We start from the raw sequence: 16,567 nt of genomic DNA, 5'->3' as shown, positions 1-16,567 counted from the left end.
TTCTTCTCGTCTTTCTGTTAGGACAAGGGCGAGGGGTTTATTCAACATGTATGTTGGGGAATGTATCATTCACGCAGCATGCTGCTTGTGTGCTGTGCTATAGTCCTTTTACTTTCAGCACTGGACAGCTCCATATATTTATACTGTATATGGTTGCTGTGCTGGAACGAGAATAGAAACATGAAATTAAGTGTGCAGCAAGTTGGAAAAGCTGCTCGAGCATAATGCATTTTTTAAAGAATTCTGCCGTTAATGATGTCACTCCTTTGTTTACTTTTGTCAATGAATGTCATATTTGTTACAAGATGAAACCAAAATATACCCAGGTCCGGCTAAAGAAGGAGAAAAAAAGGTACGTTTGAATACACGTACTCCAGTTCAGAGCATCAGTTTTGCTAACACTGACAGCTTGTTAGCAACACATGACCGGCCACACAAAATTGGCTTGATTGGTATTAATCAATCTCGTGTAGTTAAGTTAGCTAACTTGAGCTAACCTAAGTTATCTGAACTGCGCTAGCTAGCTAACGTTAGCTAAAGCTTGAATCTTGAATGCAGTGTTTCATAAATTCCAAAATAAAAGTTAGCTAACTAATAATGCTGGAAGAAGTTTAAGAAAAGCACTGCTTTTTCTTACTGTAGGTTCCAGGAGGAGGGAGGAGACAATGTGAGAGAAAGTTCACATTTAGCTGGTGAGGATTTTAAAGAATTTAGAAGACTATTAGCTAGCGAGACAATCTAACTTAATACAGTAGCTAGATGTCTATTTTGACATATATCTCTTCTGGCATTTAAATCTCTTTATCCAGCATTCCCAGCTCACAGTCTTGCAGGAGAAGGGGCTATGCCCCTTCCTCAGAATGCTCAGACCACTGCCCTCCCCCCACCAGGTCTCAGTAGAAAGTACCCCCTACCTCAACCCACTCTCTCAGCCAAGACCAAGATTTGGATGCCAGTGCAAGAGACCTGGAAAGGAGAACCTTATGACAAGCCTTTGCTCAAATACACAATAGCCCTCCCTATTGGCAGGCGCCACTGTAGACCTCGTCCAATAAAACGACCCGTCCCCAACCCTTCCCCCAACCTGACTGATAAAAGAGTGAAGTTTAAACATCCTGAGGCCACCCTCCGTTTTATCCCAGTGAGGCCAGACTTAGAGCAGCTCACCAGGCAGAGAACCCTCCCTGGTAGTCAGTTGGTTAGACCTGTGACACCCAGACCACCATCACGCAAGCAACCCCCCTCTGCAGACCATAGCCCCCTAGACAGTATCCACTCACACAGATCCCTTGCTAAGGTGCAGGCTGCTGGAGGTGAGGACAGGGGAGGCGGAGGAGATGGTGCCTCCCTATCCCGCTCTGTCAGGGATTTGCAGTTGCTTAGCTCCAGCTCCGACGACGAGGATTCTGAGTCTCCTTCTGAGTCCCAGTTCCGATGCACCACTCCGGCCTACCTCACCCGCCGCTACCAGAACAGTTTGAAATGGTACCAGGCGGTGCACAGCGAGAAGAAGACCAAACATCACAAGGAGAGGCTTGACCAGCTTTGCTATAAGGTAAACACTGTATTCTATTTGACTAAACTCATGCCTGGATAAAAAAGATCTAAACAAATCGATTTAGTGACTCTCATATTGGATCTTACTGTATTGTCATCTCTCACTTTTCTTTCCTTAGGAGGCATCAGATGAGTCTAATGCTGAAAGAGGTAGCTAGAGTTTTTAGTCTGCCAAGTGTGAGACATCAAAAATAATGATACAGTCCTTTTTATGCTATGTCAATGGGAACTCAGTCTTTTCTCTTCTGTCTGTGATTGCCTTTTTTTTGCAAGCTTACCTCTACTAATGATTGTAATTACCTGTTCCCTGCCCTATCATTTGTTACTAGGCCCCTCGGGTGTCCAGGCGAGACACACCGCCCCTCTGGGTGCTGGGGAGGGGAGGTCTGTCTGTAAACCCTACCAGGGAGGAAAGAGGAGAAGGAGTCCGCCGTCAGAGAAAGGTTTTTATTTATTCATTTGTTTATTTGTCAGGGACCATTGCAACAGATTTAGCTAGATAGCACATTTACATCTGTAGTCCCCTGGCTGAAAACAATGAACATTAATACATCAATACAATGCTAAAATATAACATCATATTAAAATATGTATATATAAAAAAATGTCAAATATACAACAATAGACAATATGATAATACTACATCAGAGTTGACCCTCGGTCCCACTGTGTTTGTCATCAGTATCTGAATGTCTTATTGTTCACATGACTGGTTTGCCTAGCAAAGGAGCAGCACTCTCACACTGGTTGGCAGGGTGTTCCTTAATCCAGACGCTCTGACTGGAAAAGTTGTCTGACCAAATTTGGTGGACCCAAACTGAGTTGAGCTGTCCACTCTGGTTGAAGCTCTTGTTGTCCTGGTATTGTCTTTGCAATATGTATCAAACTGCTTAAGAGGTGGTGGGGAAAGTTTTTAAAAAATGTTTTATTTTATTTAACCTTTATTTAACTTGGCAAGTCAGTTAAGAACAAATTCTTATTTACAATAACGACCTACCAGAAGGCAAAATGCCTCCTGCGGGGACGGGGGCTGGGATTTTAAAAATGATAACAAAAATAAATATAGAACAAAACACACATCGCGACAAGAGAGACACCAAGAGAGACACCATAACACTACATAAAGAGAGACCTAAGATAACAACATAGCATGGCAGCAACACATGAAAACACTGCATGGTAGCAACACAACATGACAACAACATGGTAGCAACATAGCAGCAGCACAATATGGTAGCAGCACAAAACATGGTACAAACATTATTGGGCACAGACAACAGCACAAAGGGCAAGAAGGTAGATAATCACGCGAAGCAGCCACAACTGTCACTGAGTCCATGATTTAGTCTTTGAATGAAAAGATTGAGATAAAACGGTCCAGTTTGAGTGCTTTTTGCAGCTCGTTCCAGTCGTTAGCTGCAGCGAACTGAAATGAGGAGTGAGCCAGGGATGTGTGTGCTTTGGGGACCATTAACAGAATGTGACTGGCAGAACGGGTGTTGTATGTGGAGGATGAGGGCTGCAGTAGGTATCTCAATTAGGGGGTGTGAGGCCTAAGAGGGTTTTATAAATAAGCATCAATCAGTAGGTCTTGCTACGTGTATACAGAGATGTCCAGTTTACAGAGGAGTATAGAGTGCAGTGTTGTGTCCTATAAGGAGCATTGGTGGCATATCTGATGACCGAATGGTAAAGAACATCTAGCCGCTCGAGAGCATCCATACCAGCTGATCTATAAATTACGTCTCCGTAATCTAGCATGGGTAGGATGTTCATCGGAATCAGGGTTAGTTTGGCAGCTGTGATGAAAGAGGAGTGATTACAATAGAGGAAACCAAGTCTAGATTTAACCCTAGCCTGCAGCTTTGATATGTGCTAAGAGAAAGACACTGTACTAGCCATGCTCCCAAGTACTTGTATGAGGTGACTACCTCAAGCTCTAGAGTTTAGAGTCTAAACCCTCAGAGGTAGTAATCACACCGGTGGGGATAGGGGCATTTTTCTTACCAAACCACATTACTTTTGTTTTGGAGGTGTTCAGAACAGGGTTAAGGGCAGAGAAAGCTTGTTGGACACTAAGAAAGCTTTGTTATAGAGCGTTTAACACAAAATCCGGGGAGAGGCCAGCTGAGTATAAGACTGTCTCATCTGCATATAAATGGGTGAGAGAGCTTCCTACTGCTTGAGTTATGTTGTTGATGTAAATTGAGAAATTCATGGGGCCTAGGATTGAGCCTTGGGGTACTCCCTTGGTGACAGGCAACGGCTGAGTCAGCAGAAATTCTGACTTTATACAATGTACTCTTTGAGAGAGGTAGTTAGCAAACCAGGCCAAAGACCCCTCAGAGACACCAATACTCCTTAGCCGGCCCACAAGAATGGAATGGTCTACCGCAGGGCTGCCTAACCCTCTTCCTGGAGATCAGTCCAACCCTAATTTAACACACCTGATTCGACTAATTATCTGCTCAACAAGACCGTAACTAGCTGAATCAGATATGCTAAATTGGGGTTGGACTGAAAACCTACAGGACAGTAGATCTCCAGGAAGACTGTTGGGCAGCCCTGGTATACTGTATCAAAAGCTTTGGCCAAGTCAATAAAAATAGCAGCACAACATTGCTTAGAATCAAGGGCAATTGTGACATAATTTCAGCCCTTTAAGTTTGCAGTGACACATCCATAACTTGAGTGGAAACCACAGTCGATTATTGACACGTTTTTCCAACACTTGATAAACAGGGCAAAATAGAAATTGGGCAATAATAGGATCAGCTTGGCCATGGCTGCCTTCAGGACAGGTTAAAAAGGTCAGCGATGGGCGTGGCGATGATAGGTGCAGCAACCTTAAAGAAGAAAGGGTCTAAACCATCTGAACCAGATGTTTTTTGGGGGTCAAGTTTAAGGAGCTCCATTACCTCAGACTCAGTGACCACCTGCAGGGAGAAACTTTGTAGCAGGGGAAAAAGAGGGAGGAGCATCGGGGATATTCACATTAGAAGGGGTGGGAGGGAAATGTTCGACGGGCAAAACATGGTCTTTTACCATTTTGCAGAACTTCTTGTGGTTAGACCCACAGAGAGAGAACTGGTCCTTAAGTGACTAACTTTGGCCTTCCGGATAGCCTGAGTGCACTTATTTCTAATTTGGCTGGACGAGAGCCAGTCACCCTGAGTATGCGTGTTCCCGAGCGATTTGCCAAATGGAATTCTTGAGGTGGAGTAACTCAGCCAGATCATGGTCAACCAGGGACTGAACCTGTTTTTAATTCTCATTTTCTTTATGGCGCGTATTTTTTAAACTGAAAATATAAAAAAGAAGGTCCAAGCGTCTTCGACAGAGGTGATCAAGCTGATTCTATACCAGTTTACAGAGGCCAAATCATGAAGGAAGGCTTGCTCATTAAAGTTTTTTAGCAAGTGTCTGTCACGAGTCAGGACAGGTCATTTCACTGGGCAGTAATTACGAACACTGGCTGTAAAACAGTGATCACTAAGGTCATTACAGAAAACACAAGATTGATTCCTATCAGGATTATTTGTAAGGATAACATCAAGGAGAGTAGCCTTTTCTGGGTGTTTGGAGTCATACCTTGTGGGATTGGTAATAATCTGAGAAACATTTAGGGAGTCCCATTGCTTTAGGACTTGGTCAGGTGGTTTAAGCATGTCCCAGTTTAGGTCACTTAGCAGGACAAATTCAGACTTAGTGTAAGGGACCAGGAGAGCGCTTAGGGTATTTAGAGTACAGGCCGGTGCTGATGGTGGCCGATAACACCCAGCAACATTCAACAAAGAGTTATTTGAAAGTTTAATGCATAAAACCAGCAAATCAAATTGTTTGGGGACAGACTTGGTGGAGACAACCGAGCACTGAAGGTGTTCCTTGGTAAAGATTGCCACTCCACCACCTTTTGAAGATCTGTCTTGCCAAAAAAGGTTATAAACAGAAATGTTAACATCAGTGTTCTCTTCCTTAACCACGTCTCAGTAATGACCAACACATCTGGATTGGAGCTGTGAACCCACACTTTCAATTGATACATTTTAGGTGATAAGCTTCTAGTGTCAATGTGCAGAAAACCCAGGCTTTTACAAGAGCAGAAATCAGTGAAGCAGGTATCAGGGCACAAATCAGAATTGGGGCTAGCAACAGTAGATGGGCCAGGGTGTACATGCACATTTCCAGATATAATCAGCAGTAATACAATCGGGGCATGGCAGAGGACAGGGAGAGCTCTGCAGTGTTGATTTATAACATTTGAATGTGCATTAGATGGCAACAAGATCATATTGTACAGCAATTTCATCAGGTAACATGAATACAAAGGCAATGAGAGGTGGTTAGAATAGGATGGGAGGCCAAGAGTCCATGTAACCAATAGAGAGTCAGAGTCCTGAGTGTGGGAACAAACATAGACTGCCCCACGGTTGGGTAAGCAAGCAAGTTCATAGTCAACAAAGCATGCAGGAGTCATGAGGCAAATAGCATAAAGATAAAGGTCGTGAGTGTTCTTAAACAGCAGAGAGGTGTCGGCATAAGAAGCTGTCAAAGCTCAGTAGGTTGTATTTCTTAATGATATTGCATTGGTGATAGGTGTTTGGTTTTTAGTGCAGCACTTTCAGAGTTTTCTTTTAATAGAGCTTTTGCAGTGGTTTCATTGCTGTGATACACAGTACAGGTTTACGAGAGATGGGGCAAAATCATTGAGTGCATGTACAGCTTAGCAGCATTTGTTGACATTTGGTTCCTGATCAATTTGAAATGACCAGGCTGCTTTTGACTGTTCATTATACTTTATGTATTCTTTTTTGAAGGACAGCTTAGAGTCAATAATTATTCCTAAGTATTTCAAATGTGAAACCACCTCAGTCCTCTGTCCCTTTACACTTATCTCAGGTGGATGGGTCTCACTGTTCCTGATGAAGGGTGCATTCGTAAATTCACTCTGGCTATCTACTCTGATGAGGGTGCTAGAGTGCAAAGTAACTGATGAATTTACGAAAAAGCAACACCTGTTGAATATGACTGGTGTCAGTAAATGTCGGCAAAAAAACGTTATTAAATTGTTTTCCAGCAGCAAAGTGACAGTCACCATCACATGAAAACAGCCTAAACCAGCTCTAGGGCGAGTAAAATGGTCAGGTCTCATTTGTGTCTGGAAGTAGCTCACACGCTGTGGTGGGAAAAGTACCCAATTGTCATACTTGAGTAAAAGTACAGAAACCTTAACAGAAAATGTCTTCAGTAAAAGTGAAAGTCACCCAGTAAAATACTACTTGAGTAAAAGTCTAAAAGTATTTGATTTGAAATATACTTAAGTATCAAAGATCAAAGTAAATGTATGAATCATTTCAAATTCCTTATATTAAGCAAACCAGACAGCACGATTTTCTTGTTTTTAAAATGTACAGATACACTCCAACACAGACATCATTTACAAATGAAGCACAACTGCATTCAAGCATCCAAGCTAACTGGCTAACTTTGGCTAGATTGCTAATGTGGACTTGGGAACAGGAGTGAAGAAATCTGATTTTCTGAAATCTGATTTCTGATAGTATTTCAAACACATAAAATATGCATCTAAACCAAACTGAAATCTAATCAGAAACACATTGGGTCGTTTTCACAGTCAAACAGATGTTATTTGGACATTTTGTACAGAAAATCTTAACAGAGAAAAATCTTTGACAGAGAGAATTGTCAACTAGATTGAAGCATTCATTCTATCAATCTATGACATTATTCTGGTGAGCAAGGGGTTTATGTAGTCTTCCAGGGCAACATACAGTATAATGACAGAAGATAAGCTGCATGTATCTAATTATTGTAATGGTTTTCTTCCATTGAAGGAGAGGAGGACCAAAATGCAGCGTGGTTAATGTTCAACATCTTTAATATAGATGATAAACGAGAACACTACAAAATACAAAACAACAAATGTGAAAACCGAAACAGTCCTATCTGGTGCAATGACACAAGACAGAAGACAACCACCCACAAAATACCCACAGAACATGGCTGCCTAAATATGGTTCCCAATCAGAGTCCTTCTGTAGCTCAGTTGGTAGAGCATGGCGCTTGTAACGCCAGGGTAGTGGGTTCGATTCCCGGGACCACCTATACGTAGAATGTATGCACACATGTATGCACGCTTTGGATAAAAGCGTCTGCTAAATGGCATATATTATTATTATTATTATTAGACAACGATAGACAGCTGCCTCTAATTGAGAACCAATCTAGGCAACCATAGACATACAAAGTACCTAGAAAGGAAACAACCCCATAAACATACAACAAACCCTAGACAAGACAAAACACATAAATCCCCATGTCACACCCTGACCTAACCAAAATACTAAGGTCAGGGTGTGACAATTATGGACAAGTTAACTAACAAATAGCCTACCAAAATGTTGGAAATTAAATTAAATCAAATGTATTTATATAGCCCTTCGTACATCAGCTGATATCTCAAAGTGCTGTACAGAAACCCAGCCTAAAACCCCAAACAGTAAGCAATGCAGGTGTAGAAGCACGGTGGCTAGGAAAAACTCCCAAGAAAGGCCAAAACCTAGGAAGAAACCTAGAGAGGAACCAGGCTATGTGGGGTGGCCAGTCCTCTTCTGGCTGTGCCGGGTGGAGATTATAACAGAACATGGCCAAGATGTTCAAATGTTAGTCCTGAGGCACGGTCCTAGGGCTCAGGTCCTCCGAGAGAAAGAAAGAGAGAAAGAGAGAATTAGAGAGAGCATACTTAAATTCACACAGGACACCGGATAGGACAGGAGAAGTACTCCAGATATAACAAACTGACCCTAGCCCCCCGACACATAAACTACTGCAGCATAAATACTGGAGGCTGAGACAGGAGGGGTCAGGAGACACTGTGGCCCCATCCGATGATACCCCCGGAAAGGGCCAAACAGGAAGGATATAACCCCACACACTTTGCCAAAGCACAGCCCCCACACCACTAGAGGGATATCTTCAACCACCAACTTTACCATCCTGAGACAAGGCCAAGTATAGCCCACAAATATCTCCGCCACGGCACAACCCAAGGGGGGGGCGCCAACCCAGACAGGAAGATCACATCAGTGACTCAACCCACACAAGTGACGCACCCCTCCTAGGGACGGCATGAAAGAGCACCAGTAAGCCAGTGACTCAGCTCCTGTAATAGGGTTAGAGGCAGTGGACAGAGGGGAACTGGCCAGGCAGAGACAGCAAGGGCGGTTCATTGCTCCAGAGCCTTTCCGTTCACCTTCACACTCCTGGGCCAGACTACACTCAATCATGAAGAGATGAGTCTTCAGTAAAGACTTAAAGGTTGAGACAGAGTTTGCGTCTATCACATGGGTAGGCAGACCATTCCATAAAAATTGAGCTCTATAGGAGAAAGCCCTGCCTCCAGCTGTTTGCTTAGAACTTCTAGGGACAATAAGGAGGCCTGTGTCTTGTGACCATAGCGTACGTGTAGGCATGTACGGCAGGACCAAATCAGAGAGATAGGTAGGAGCAAGCCGATGTAATACTTTGTAGGTTAGTAGTAAAACCTTGAAATCCGCCCTTGCTTTGACAGGAAGCCAGTGTAGGGAGGCTAGCACTGCTGTAGAGCACATCACTCCCCCTAACTGGGAGCGGGCCAGAGACAATTACTCGATGCCGACACATCTTTCTAGCTGATTTACACGCTGAAGCTATGTTGCGCTTGGTGATCTCTTGACTGTTTCATCCTAACATCGTTGGTGCCGACGTGGATAACAATATCTCTATACTCGCCAGTTTTAGCTTTAGCCAGCACCATCTTCAGATTAGCCTTAACGTCGGTAGCCCTGCCCCCTGGTAAACAGTGTATGATCGCTAGATGATTTGTTTTAAGTCTATGTCGCCAATGACTAGAGTTTTCAATTTGCCAGAGCTAATGGTGGGAAGCTTCGGCGTCTCAGACCCCGTAACGGGATGAGTAGAGACAAGAGAAGGCTCGGCCTCTGACTCCGACTCTTTGCTTAATGGGGAAAACCGGTTGAAAGTTTCTGTCGGCTGAATGAGCGACACCGGTTGAGCATTCCTACAACATTTCCCTCCAGAAACCGTGAGAAAGTTGTCCGGCTGCGGGGACCGTGCGAGGGGATTTATACTAACGTTACTATCTGTACTTACTGGTGGCACAGACGCTGTTTCTTCCTTTCCTACACTGAAATTACCCTTGCCTAACGATTGTGTCTGAAGCTGGGCTTGCAGCACAGCTATCCTCGCCGCAAGGCGATCGTTCTCCTGTATATTATGAGTACACTGACTGCAATTAGAAGGCATCATGTTAATGTTACTACTTAGCTTCGGCTGTTGGAGGTCCTGACGAACCACGTCAAAGATAAAGCGTCCGGAATGAAAAGTTGAGGGAAAAAACTAAAATATAAACAGTAATCAAAAAGTAAAAACCTGTAAAGTTGTCAGGTAGCAAAGTAAGGTTGGCAACAAAACACACAGCAACACGTAAACAAGTCTGCAAGTTATAAGCAGAAACATATCTAAATCAGGCAAAATAATCCTGCACCCCCTGTCAACAAATCCTTCTGCAGTCTTTGACTGTAGCCTATATGTTCTATATTTGCGGGTCGGATGAGGGCCTTAGATTTTCACTTTATCACATATAGTTGGGCGGTTGGGGATGGGTTATTAGCAATTGCGGACAGGTGTGGGTGAACAAACAGCTCACACGTGCACCACTGGTCTGCATACATCTGCATTTTGATCTCCGGACATTCAGAGGGCAGGTCATTTATGTAGCTCTAAATTGGATAAAAGTGGGCCCCAAAAGTATCCATGAGGGGCCCCGATAGAGCAGTCAGAGGATGTTGACAGTTTGCCATTGATTTTGATGCATTGTTTTCTTTTGGTCAGGTTGCTTACCCCCCAGCCAGGTGAGGAGATGGGACCGCCGGTCATGGCGCCGACAGCTAGACAGCAGTGCCTCGGACTCCCCAGCATCTGATGGCAGTGTCATGCTCAGCCCACTCTATACCCACTCCCCCTTCCTCTCTCCCACAGCTACCAGCACTCCTCCCCACCCTGCTGCTCTTTCTAACACATCTCCAAACATCCCAATATTTTCCACTTCCTTCTCTCTCAGTACACCTTCCAGTTGTCCTAGCACACCACTTTACCCCCACTCTTTCACCTCCAGTGCCCCTGGCACGCCATTACGAAGTCAGGTGACATCTTCCAGTGCCCCTGGCACCCCATTACGAAGTCAGGTGACATCTTCCAGTGCCCCTGGCACCCCATTACGAAGTCAGGTGACATCTTTCAGTGCCCCTGGCACCCCACAACATGGTACCTTTCACAGGGAGTCATCGTTCCACACCAGGAGTAACATCTCAGGAAGTAGGACTACATGTTGTGGGCTGGAGAGCTGTCCACCATTAGCTAAAGGGACAGTAACCAGTTCCAACCCTGAAGACTCAGTAACCAGCCCTAAAGCTAGATGCCAAGCGGACAACACTCCATACCCAGACATGTTCAATATTAAAGGAGATACAGCGAAGAAAGATGATTCTGAGATGAGAAGGAGCAGTGAAATGAAGAAGACTTCAACACCAAAGGAAATGACTGATAAATGTTCTCCTGCCAGAGCTAAGACTTCCAGATCATCACATGCCAGTCCCACTCTGAAAGAATATAAGATTCCACCAGCTGACCCACGACTACGAAAATCAATGAAATCATCAGCCTCACCTGATGTTTCTTCAACTGAGCTCGACCGTGTGACGCCCATCCCAGGCAGTAAGCTAACACTCACCTCCATCTTTTCCTACCCTTATGATGTACCACAGCTCAAAAGCAGTCCACTTAAAATCCCTGAGAAGTCATCTCCTCAATCAACGACAGCACATCAGAAGCACAAGTCTCAAGATAAGACAAGTCCTAAGAAAAGTCCTAAAACCAAGACCTCTGATTCACCTAAATTAACACCTGCACCTTCTTTGTCAGAGAAGCAAACAGACAAAACTGAGAGTAATTTCAAGAAACCATCAAAACCTCAGAGTGTTGTTAGTAGTAAGGCAGACTCTGCAGTGTCACAACATGTTCTATCCACAAAAACTACAAAAGAAAGTGCTGGAGGGAGCCGGCCAACCATCAAGACTTCTCCTTGTGACCCTAGTCTTAAAACTAAAGGTTCTGCTAACAATGCTTGTGTGCCAAAACCAAATGAGGAGAGAGAGAGACATCCCCTTCCTAGCTTTAGAAGATTGAAGCAGGTATTTACAGGCCTTTATCAGCAGAGGACTGTGGTGGCTAAACCCTCCAGCGAATTGAATGGGGTGCCGACTGACACACATAGGCTGTTTAAGACCCCTTCATCCAAGACCTCCTCCCCTAAGACCCGCTCCCCCAAGACTCCCTCATCCAAGACCAGCTCCCCCAAGACTCCCTCATCCAAGACCAGCTCCCCCAAGACTCCCTCATCCAAGACCAGCTCCCCAAGACTCCCTCATCCAAGACCAGCTCCCCCAAGACTCCCTCATCCAAGACCAGCTCCCCCAAGACTCCCTCATCCAAGACCACCTCCCCCAAGACTCCCTCATCCAAGACCACCTCCCCCAAGACGTACTCACTCAAAACCCCCTCTCCCAAGACCCGCTCCCCCAAGAAGCCTCAGACTAGAGTTCTTCACAGATTCACCCAGGATCCGAGGATCCGAGATCCGATCCAGGATCAGAGCCCATCTATGGAGCCCACCTCCAGCACCTCCAGCAACAACCCAGAAGGGAGACCTGCAGCCTCAACCTCAATTCTGGGCAGGAGGTTAGAGCTAAGAATTAGTCAAGGTTTCCAGAAACCAGACACACCCAGGCCAAAGAGCTACTCCCCCAAGAGCAAACCAACAGGGATTTCACTGAACTATAGGGGTACTGGTATTCCTTTCCGGGGAAGTGAGGGGAATCTAACAACTACCCCCACTTCTAGGGGCCTGGCAATCACCCATCACTGTCCATCTCAGACCAGGAGTTCTCTGAGTAAAGCCTCATATTCTGCCAAATTACCATGGGATGGAAAGAGGGAGAGAGAGAGAGAGAGGGACAGGGAGAGAGAGAGGGACAGGAAGAGATGGGAAAGAGAGAGGGAGAGATGGGAGAGGGAAAGGTGTCCACCCTCACCGAGACACCCTCACCCTGCACGGGGCCCAATTCCACAGCCAAGCCGGGAGGATCATCCTAAAGAATGCTTTAGAAAGAAAGACAAAACTACTACAGGACAGGAGGACTTTAGAACTAAAGTTAAAATACCATGGGCACCAACTCAAAAACCCTCTAGCTCTCACAAGAGTTGGCCAAATGTACCCTCACCCTGCCAGAATCCTCCACCTGCGAGAAATGGCCCCCAGTCATACTCCAAAAATATCAAAGGCGCGCACTCACCCTCAGCTCAGACTAAATGTAAGTTAATATGGATTCAGTACGTGAAAGAGTATACTTTTGTTGCTATGTAATAGTTGTCATTCTACAAAATCTGGTGTGTGATGGGTGGAGACATGGGTAGAAGTGAATGTGTATGTGTTCATTTTGAATAGCTACTTATCTATCTTTCTGTTCTCTGTTCTCTCCATACTGTAGCTAAAGTACCAGAGGAGAAGACAGACTCTCAGCACATCAGCTCCCCCCCTACAACACAGAAGGTCCCTCAGGAGTCAGTGTCCCCTCCCCTGTCCCCCCACTTCAGACCCGGCCCCAGCAGTCCGGAGCTCATCCATGCCATTGTGAGTGCCATGGGCTATCTGCTTGGTGTGCCACCCACCTCCATCCCTGGCCTCTGCCCTTCACCTGAAGACCCTGGTACATCCTCCACCACTGACCCATCAGCTTTTAACTCAGACCCCATCCAGCCCCCCTGGACTGAAGAACTACGACTCATCCGGGAAAGACTCAGTGAGCCTGGCTTAGGGCTCAACCCCCAGCCTCCAGACCACACCCAACCAGCCTCCAGACCACACCCAACCAGCCTCCAGACCATACCTAACCAGCCTCCAGACCACACCCAACCAGCCTCCAAACCACACCCAACCAGCCTCCAGACCACACCCAACCAGCCTCCAGACCACACCCAACCAGCCTCCAGACCACACCCAACCAGCCTCCAGACCAAAGGACACACACACACAGGACAGGTGAAAGAAGGCAATTAGTTTCTCTCACTGTTTGTTTGAGGCTCTGTTGATTTGTTTTTAAGCCCTTTTAAGAGTGTCCTTACCTAGAAATTAACCCTTTGACAATGTGCTTTCACATCGATCCTCTTCTATACAGAGGGAAGAGAGGCCTGCACAATCAATGGCACCATCACTGAGAAAGAATACAAAGATGTGAGTCACACATGGGATAATAGCCACACAATACATGTTTACACACACAAAACCACCCCCTGGCTGTAAGATATCTCTCTGGTGTAATGCATGCAGGCTGTAGACTCAGAGTACCACACTTTATGGACAATACACCTATGTGTTCTTCACAGCTTTATTTCATATTTTGTGAGTGTTTTCTTTGTGAATTCCCAGGTGAGAGGAGATAGGATGAAGATGAGGATACTGTAGCATGCTACACTGCAGAGCTGCAAGGAGTCAGAGAGCAGCTGTTCAGACAGGACTTGACTGACTGACTGGTGGAATCAGAAGATGTTCACGTTAACAGGCTGAACATCTGCTCATACACCTGGGTTGTGTTTCTAACTCTTTCTCTGGATATAATGATCTAATAAATACAGAGTCAAATACTTTATGTACATATTCATTTGCTGTAAGTACTGGCAGATCAGCTCTTTGAATTGATGATTTCAATTCTTGTGATACTGGTTTAATTTTTAGATGGATTTGATCTTGCTTTCATTTTGACAAGCAGTTAGCTGAAAAATACAGGAAGCTGGGCATGCTGAAGGTTGCACATGTGACCACAGGAGGGCAGTCTCATGCCAACCTAATGCAAATCCTAGTCATAATGAAGGGAGAAATGAAATCTAATGTACAAATTGTCAAAACAAATGTACAGAGCACTGTGCTTTTGAATAATTTCTATGTGGATATTGAACATCAATAAAACTTTTGAGTTATGGAGGAGCCTAAATCTAAGACATTTTGTTTAGGTTTGTTTGGATGATAAGTTAACATGACAAGCTGATATGCTTACCCTACAGCACAGACAAACTCTTGTCTGAGGTTTCTTTATTAACCATTCAGTCACAATATTAACCATTCAGTCGCAATATTAACCATTCAGTCACAATATTAACCAACCAGTCACAATATTAACCATTCAGTCACAATATTAACCAACCAGTCACAATATTAACCATTCAGTCACAATATTAACCATTCAGTCACAATATTAACCATTCAGTCACAATATTAACCAACCAGTCACAATATTAACCATCCAGTCACAATATTAACCATCCAGTCATGATATTAACCATCCAGTCATGATATTAACCATTCAGTCATGATATTAACCATCCAGTCATGATATTAACCATCCAGTCATGATATTAACCATCCAGTCATGATATTAACCATCCAGTCATGATATTAACCATTCAGTCATGATATTAACCATCCAGTCATGATATTAACCATTCAGTCATGAGCCGACTACATTTCCTCATGTCAGATAGTGCAACGACTCCATTTGCACTGATTGTATGTATGACACACACACACTCTGCTTTGTCATTACTGACTGTCCAAACCACTCCCTTCGCCTGTTACGGTTGTTTCAAGTCACTTTGTCACATTTTTCAGATGTAAGTGGAATATTATAGACATATTATGTAGCATGTATTGTATTGAAGCTTGCTGATGGAGGATGATGATGTTGTTTTTACAGTCCCATCCATACTGGTATGTTCTTTCGCTTTAACCTTCCAACCTAACTTGATGTGAATTGATACATTGTTGATGCAAGAACATAGAATTTTAGAGTGTTCTGCAGTTCTTAAACTGTGTAAGTAAACTACTGGAATGTACTGGATGCCAGAAGACACAGACCTAATGGTGACGGGGAGTGAGGACATTGTGGATGTCCTTCCTACCAAGGACAACTGCAATGTCCTCACTTCCTGTCACCATTGGAATGCTTTCACATTATTCCAACCACCCCAACTCATTGTCTGGTCAGTGTTTTGCTGGATAAAAGAGGTTTCAAGGCAACTCCCGGTGGACAGGGAACCTTGACTTTCAGCTGTTCTTAGAATTATAGGTTTATTTGGAAAAGAGATGTCAAGACAGGAATTAGTTGCTTTCAACTGTTGCTGTGTCAATACCAATGAGAAATAATGAATTAGTTCATTCTATCGTGAAATCAATGTGAAAGCATTCCAATGGTGATAGGGAGTGAGGACATTGTGGTTGCCCTTACAAAATACTGCGACCTGCTCCACTGTGGTCCTGGACATGAAAAAAAAGCTATTTTCAACAACTTGCAACAATCCGAAACTGGATGGCTGAGATGTACAGTAGACTGGGCCATAAATGAGGAATATCAAATGCTCCCCTAGGAGCATGAAATGTATCACTTGTACTTTCACATGGCTTATTTGCATAATTATGTTGTATTTGAGCTACAGCACTTTGCACCCCTGCTAGAGCACACGGTTGATGTATTTGTATGGTTTCCCCAGGTCCTGTAAATGATTGGCTCGCATATGAATAGTACTGGGGCTCAACACAATTGGTTTGTAAGGATATAGACACAGATTGTTTGATACCGAATTGATGTTGCTCTCTCTGCTTGTACCCTGGGGACATTTGGTAACATGTTTTCCAAGCTAAATTATGTCTCATTCACTGACTTCTGATGGGATTGGTAATTATGGTATGCCACAACTCGTCAACTTTTTCTCTCGTTTTGAAAGTAAAGCCTATATGTATTTGAACAACTTTCATCATGCAGTTATACCATTTACACGATGTACTGTCGTCCCTTTATGCAGGATGCCTACAGTGCAGATG

General features: G+C 44.2%; 2 protein-coding genes and 1 long non-coding RNA gene across 4 annotated transcripts in view; 2 read left to right on the top strand and 1 right to left on the bottom strand.

Moving 5' to 3' along the window:
• The first annotated feature begins 183 nt into the window (after positions 1-183).
• On the top strand, positions 184-1,715 carry LOC118388113 (uncharacterized). The gene is made up of 4 exons (XM_035776963.2): positions 184-352; positions 643-692; positions 810-1,555; positions 1,677-1,715. The coding sequence occupies exons 1-4, from the start codon at positions 225-227 to the stop codon at positions 1,713-1,715; spliced, it is 963 nt and encodes a 320-aa protein (XP_035632856.2). The 5' UTR covers positions 184-224.
• Positions 1,716-1,990: 275 nt separating this feature from the next.
• The window catches only part of LOC127931848 (uncharacterized), a 47,709-nt gene continuing 33,132 nt past the window's right edge, over positions 1,991-16,567 (bottom strand). For both annotated transcript variants that reach the window (XR_008143262.1, XR_008143263.1), the window contains exons 3-4: positions 13,819-13,907; positions 1,991-8,274 (exon numbers count right to left, since the gene is read on the bottom strand). This is a non-coding gene — a long non-coding RNA (uncharacterized LOC127931848). The remainder of the gene's footprint in view (positions 8,275-13,818; positions 13,908-16,567) is intronic.
• On the top strand, positions 12,526-14,641 carry LOC127931847 (uncharacterized). Its single transcript, XM_052525811.1, has 4 exons — positions 12,526-13,007; positions 13,185-13,735; positions 13,872-13,927; positions 14,123-14,641. Exons 2-4 carry the CDS (start codon positions 13,337-13,339, stop codon positions 14,124-14,126), a joined length of 459 nt encoding a protein of 152 aa, XP_052381771.1. The 5' UTR covers positions 12,526-13,007; positions 13,185-13,336; the 3' UTR covers positions 14,127-14,641.

Source organism: Oncorhynchus keta, chromosome 9, assembly GCF_023373465.1.
Source record: "Oncorhynchus keta strain PuntledgeMale-10-30-2019 chromosome 9, Oket_V2, whole genome shotgun sequence".
NCBI classification, from domain to species: Eukaryota; Metazoa; Chordata; class Actinopteri; order Salmoniformes; family Salmonidae; genus Oncorhynchus; species Oncorhynchus keta.
This window is presented reverse-complemented; position numbering and strand designations above follow the sequence as displayed.

What these genes read in the sequence shown, in the direction of transcription:
- LOC118388113 (XM_035776963.2), top strand. Translation starts at nt 225, where the DNA reads ATGCATTTTTTAAAGAATTCTGCCGTTAATGATGTCACTCCTTTGTTT. An exon ending in CTAAAGAAGGAGAAAAAAAG is followed by an intron (nt 353 to 642) that starts GTACGTTTGAAT and finishes TTCTTACTGTAG; the next exon opens with GTTCCAGGAGGAGGGAGGAG. An exon ending in TTGACCAGCTTTGCTATAAG is followed by an intron (nt 1,556 to 1,676) that starts GTAAACACTGTA and finishes TTCTTTCCTTAG; the next exon opens with GAGGCATCAGATGAGTCTAA.
- LOC127931847 (XM_052525811.1), top strand. Translation starts at nt 13,337, where the DNA reads ATGGGCTATCTGCTTGGTGTGCCACCCACCTCCATCCCTGGCCTCTGC. An exon ending in GACACACACACACAGGACAG is followed by an intron (nt 13,736 to 13,871) that starts GTGAAAGAAGGC and finishes TCTTCTATACAG; the next exon opens with AGGGAAGAGAGGCCTGCACA.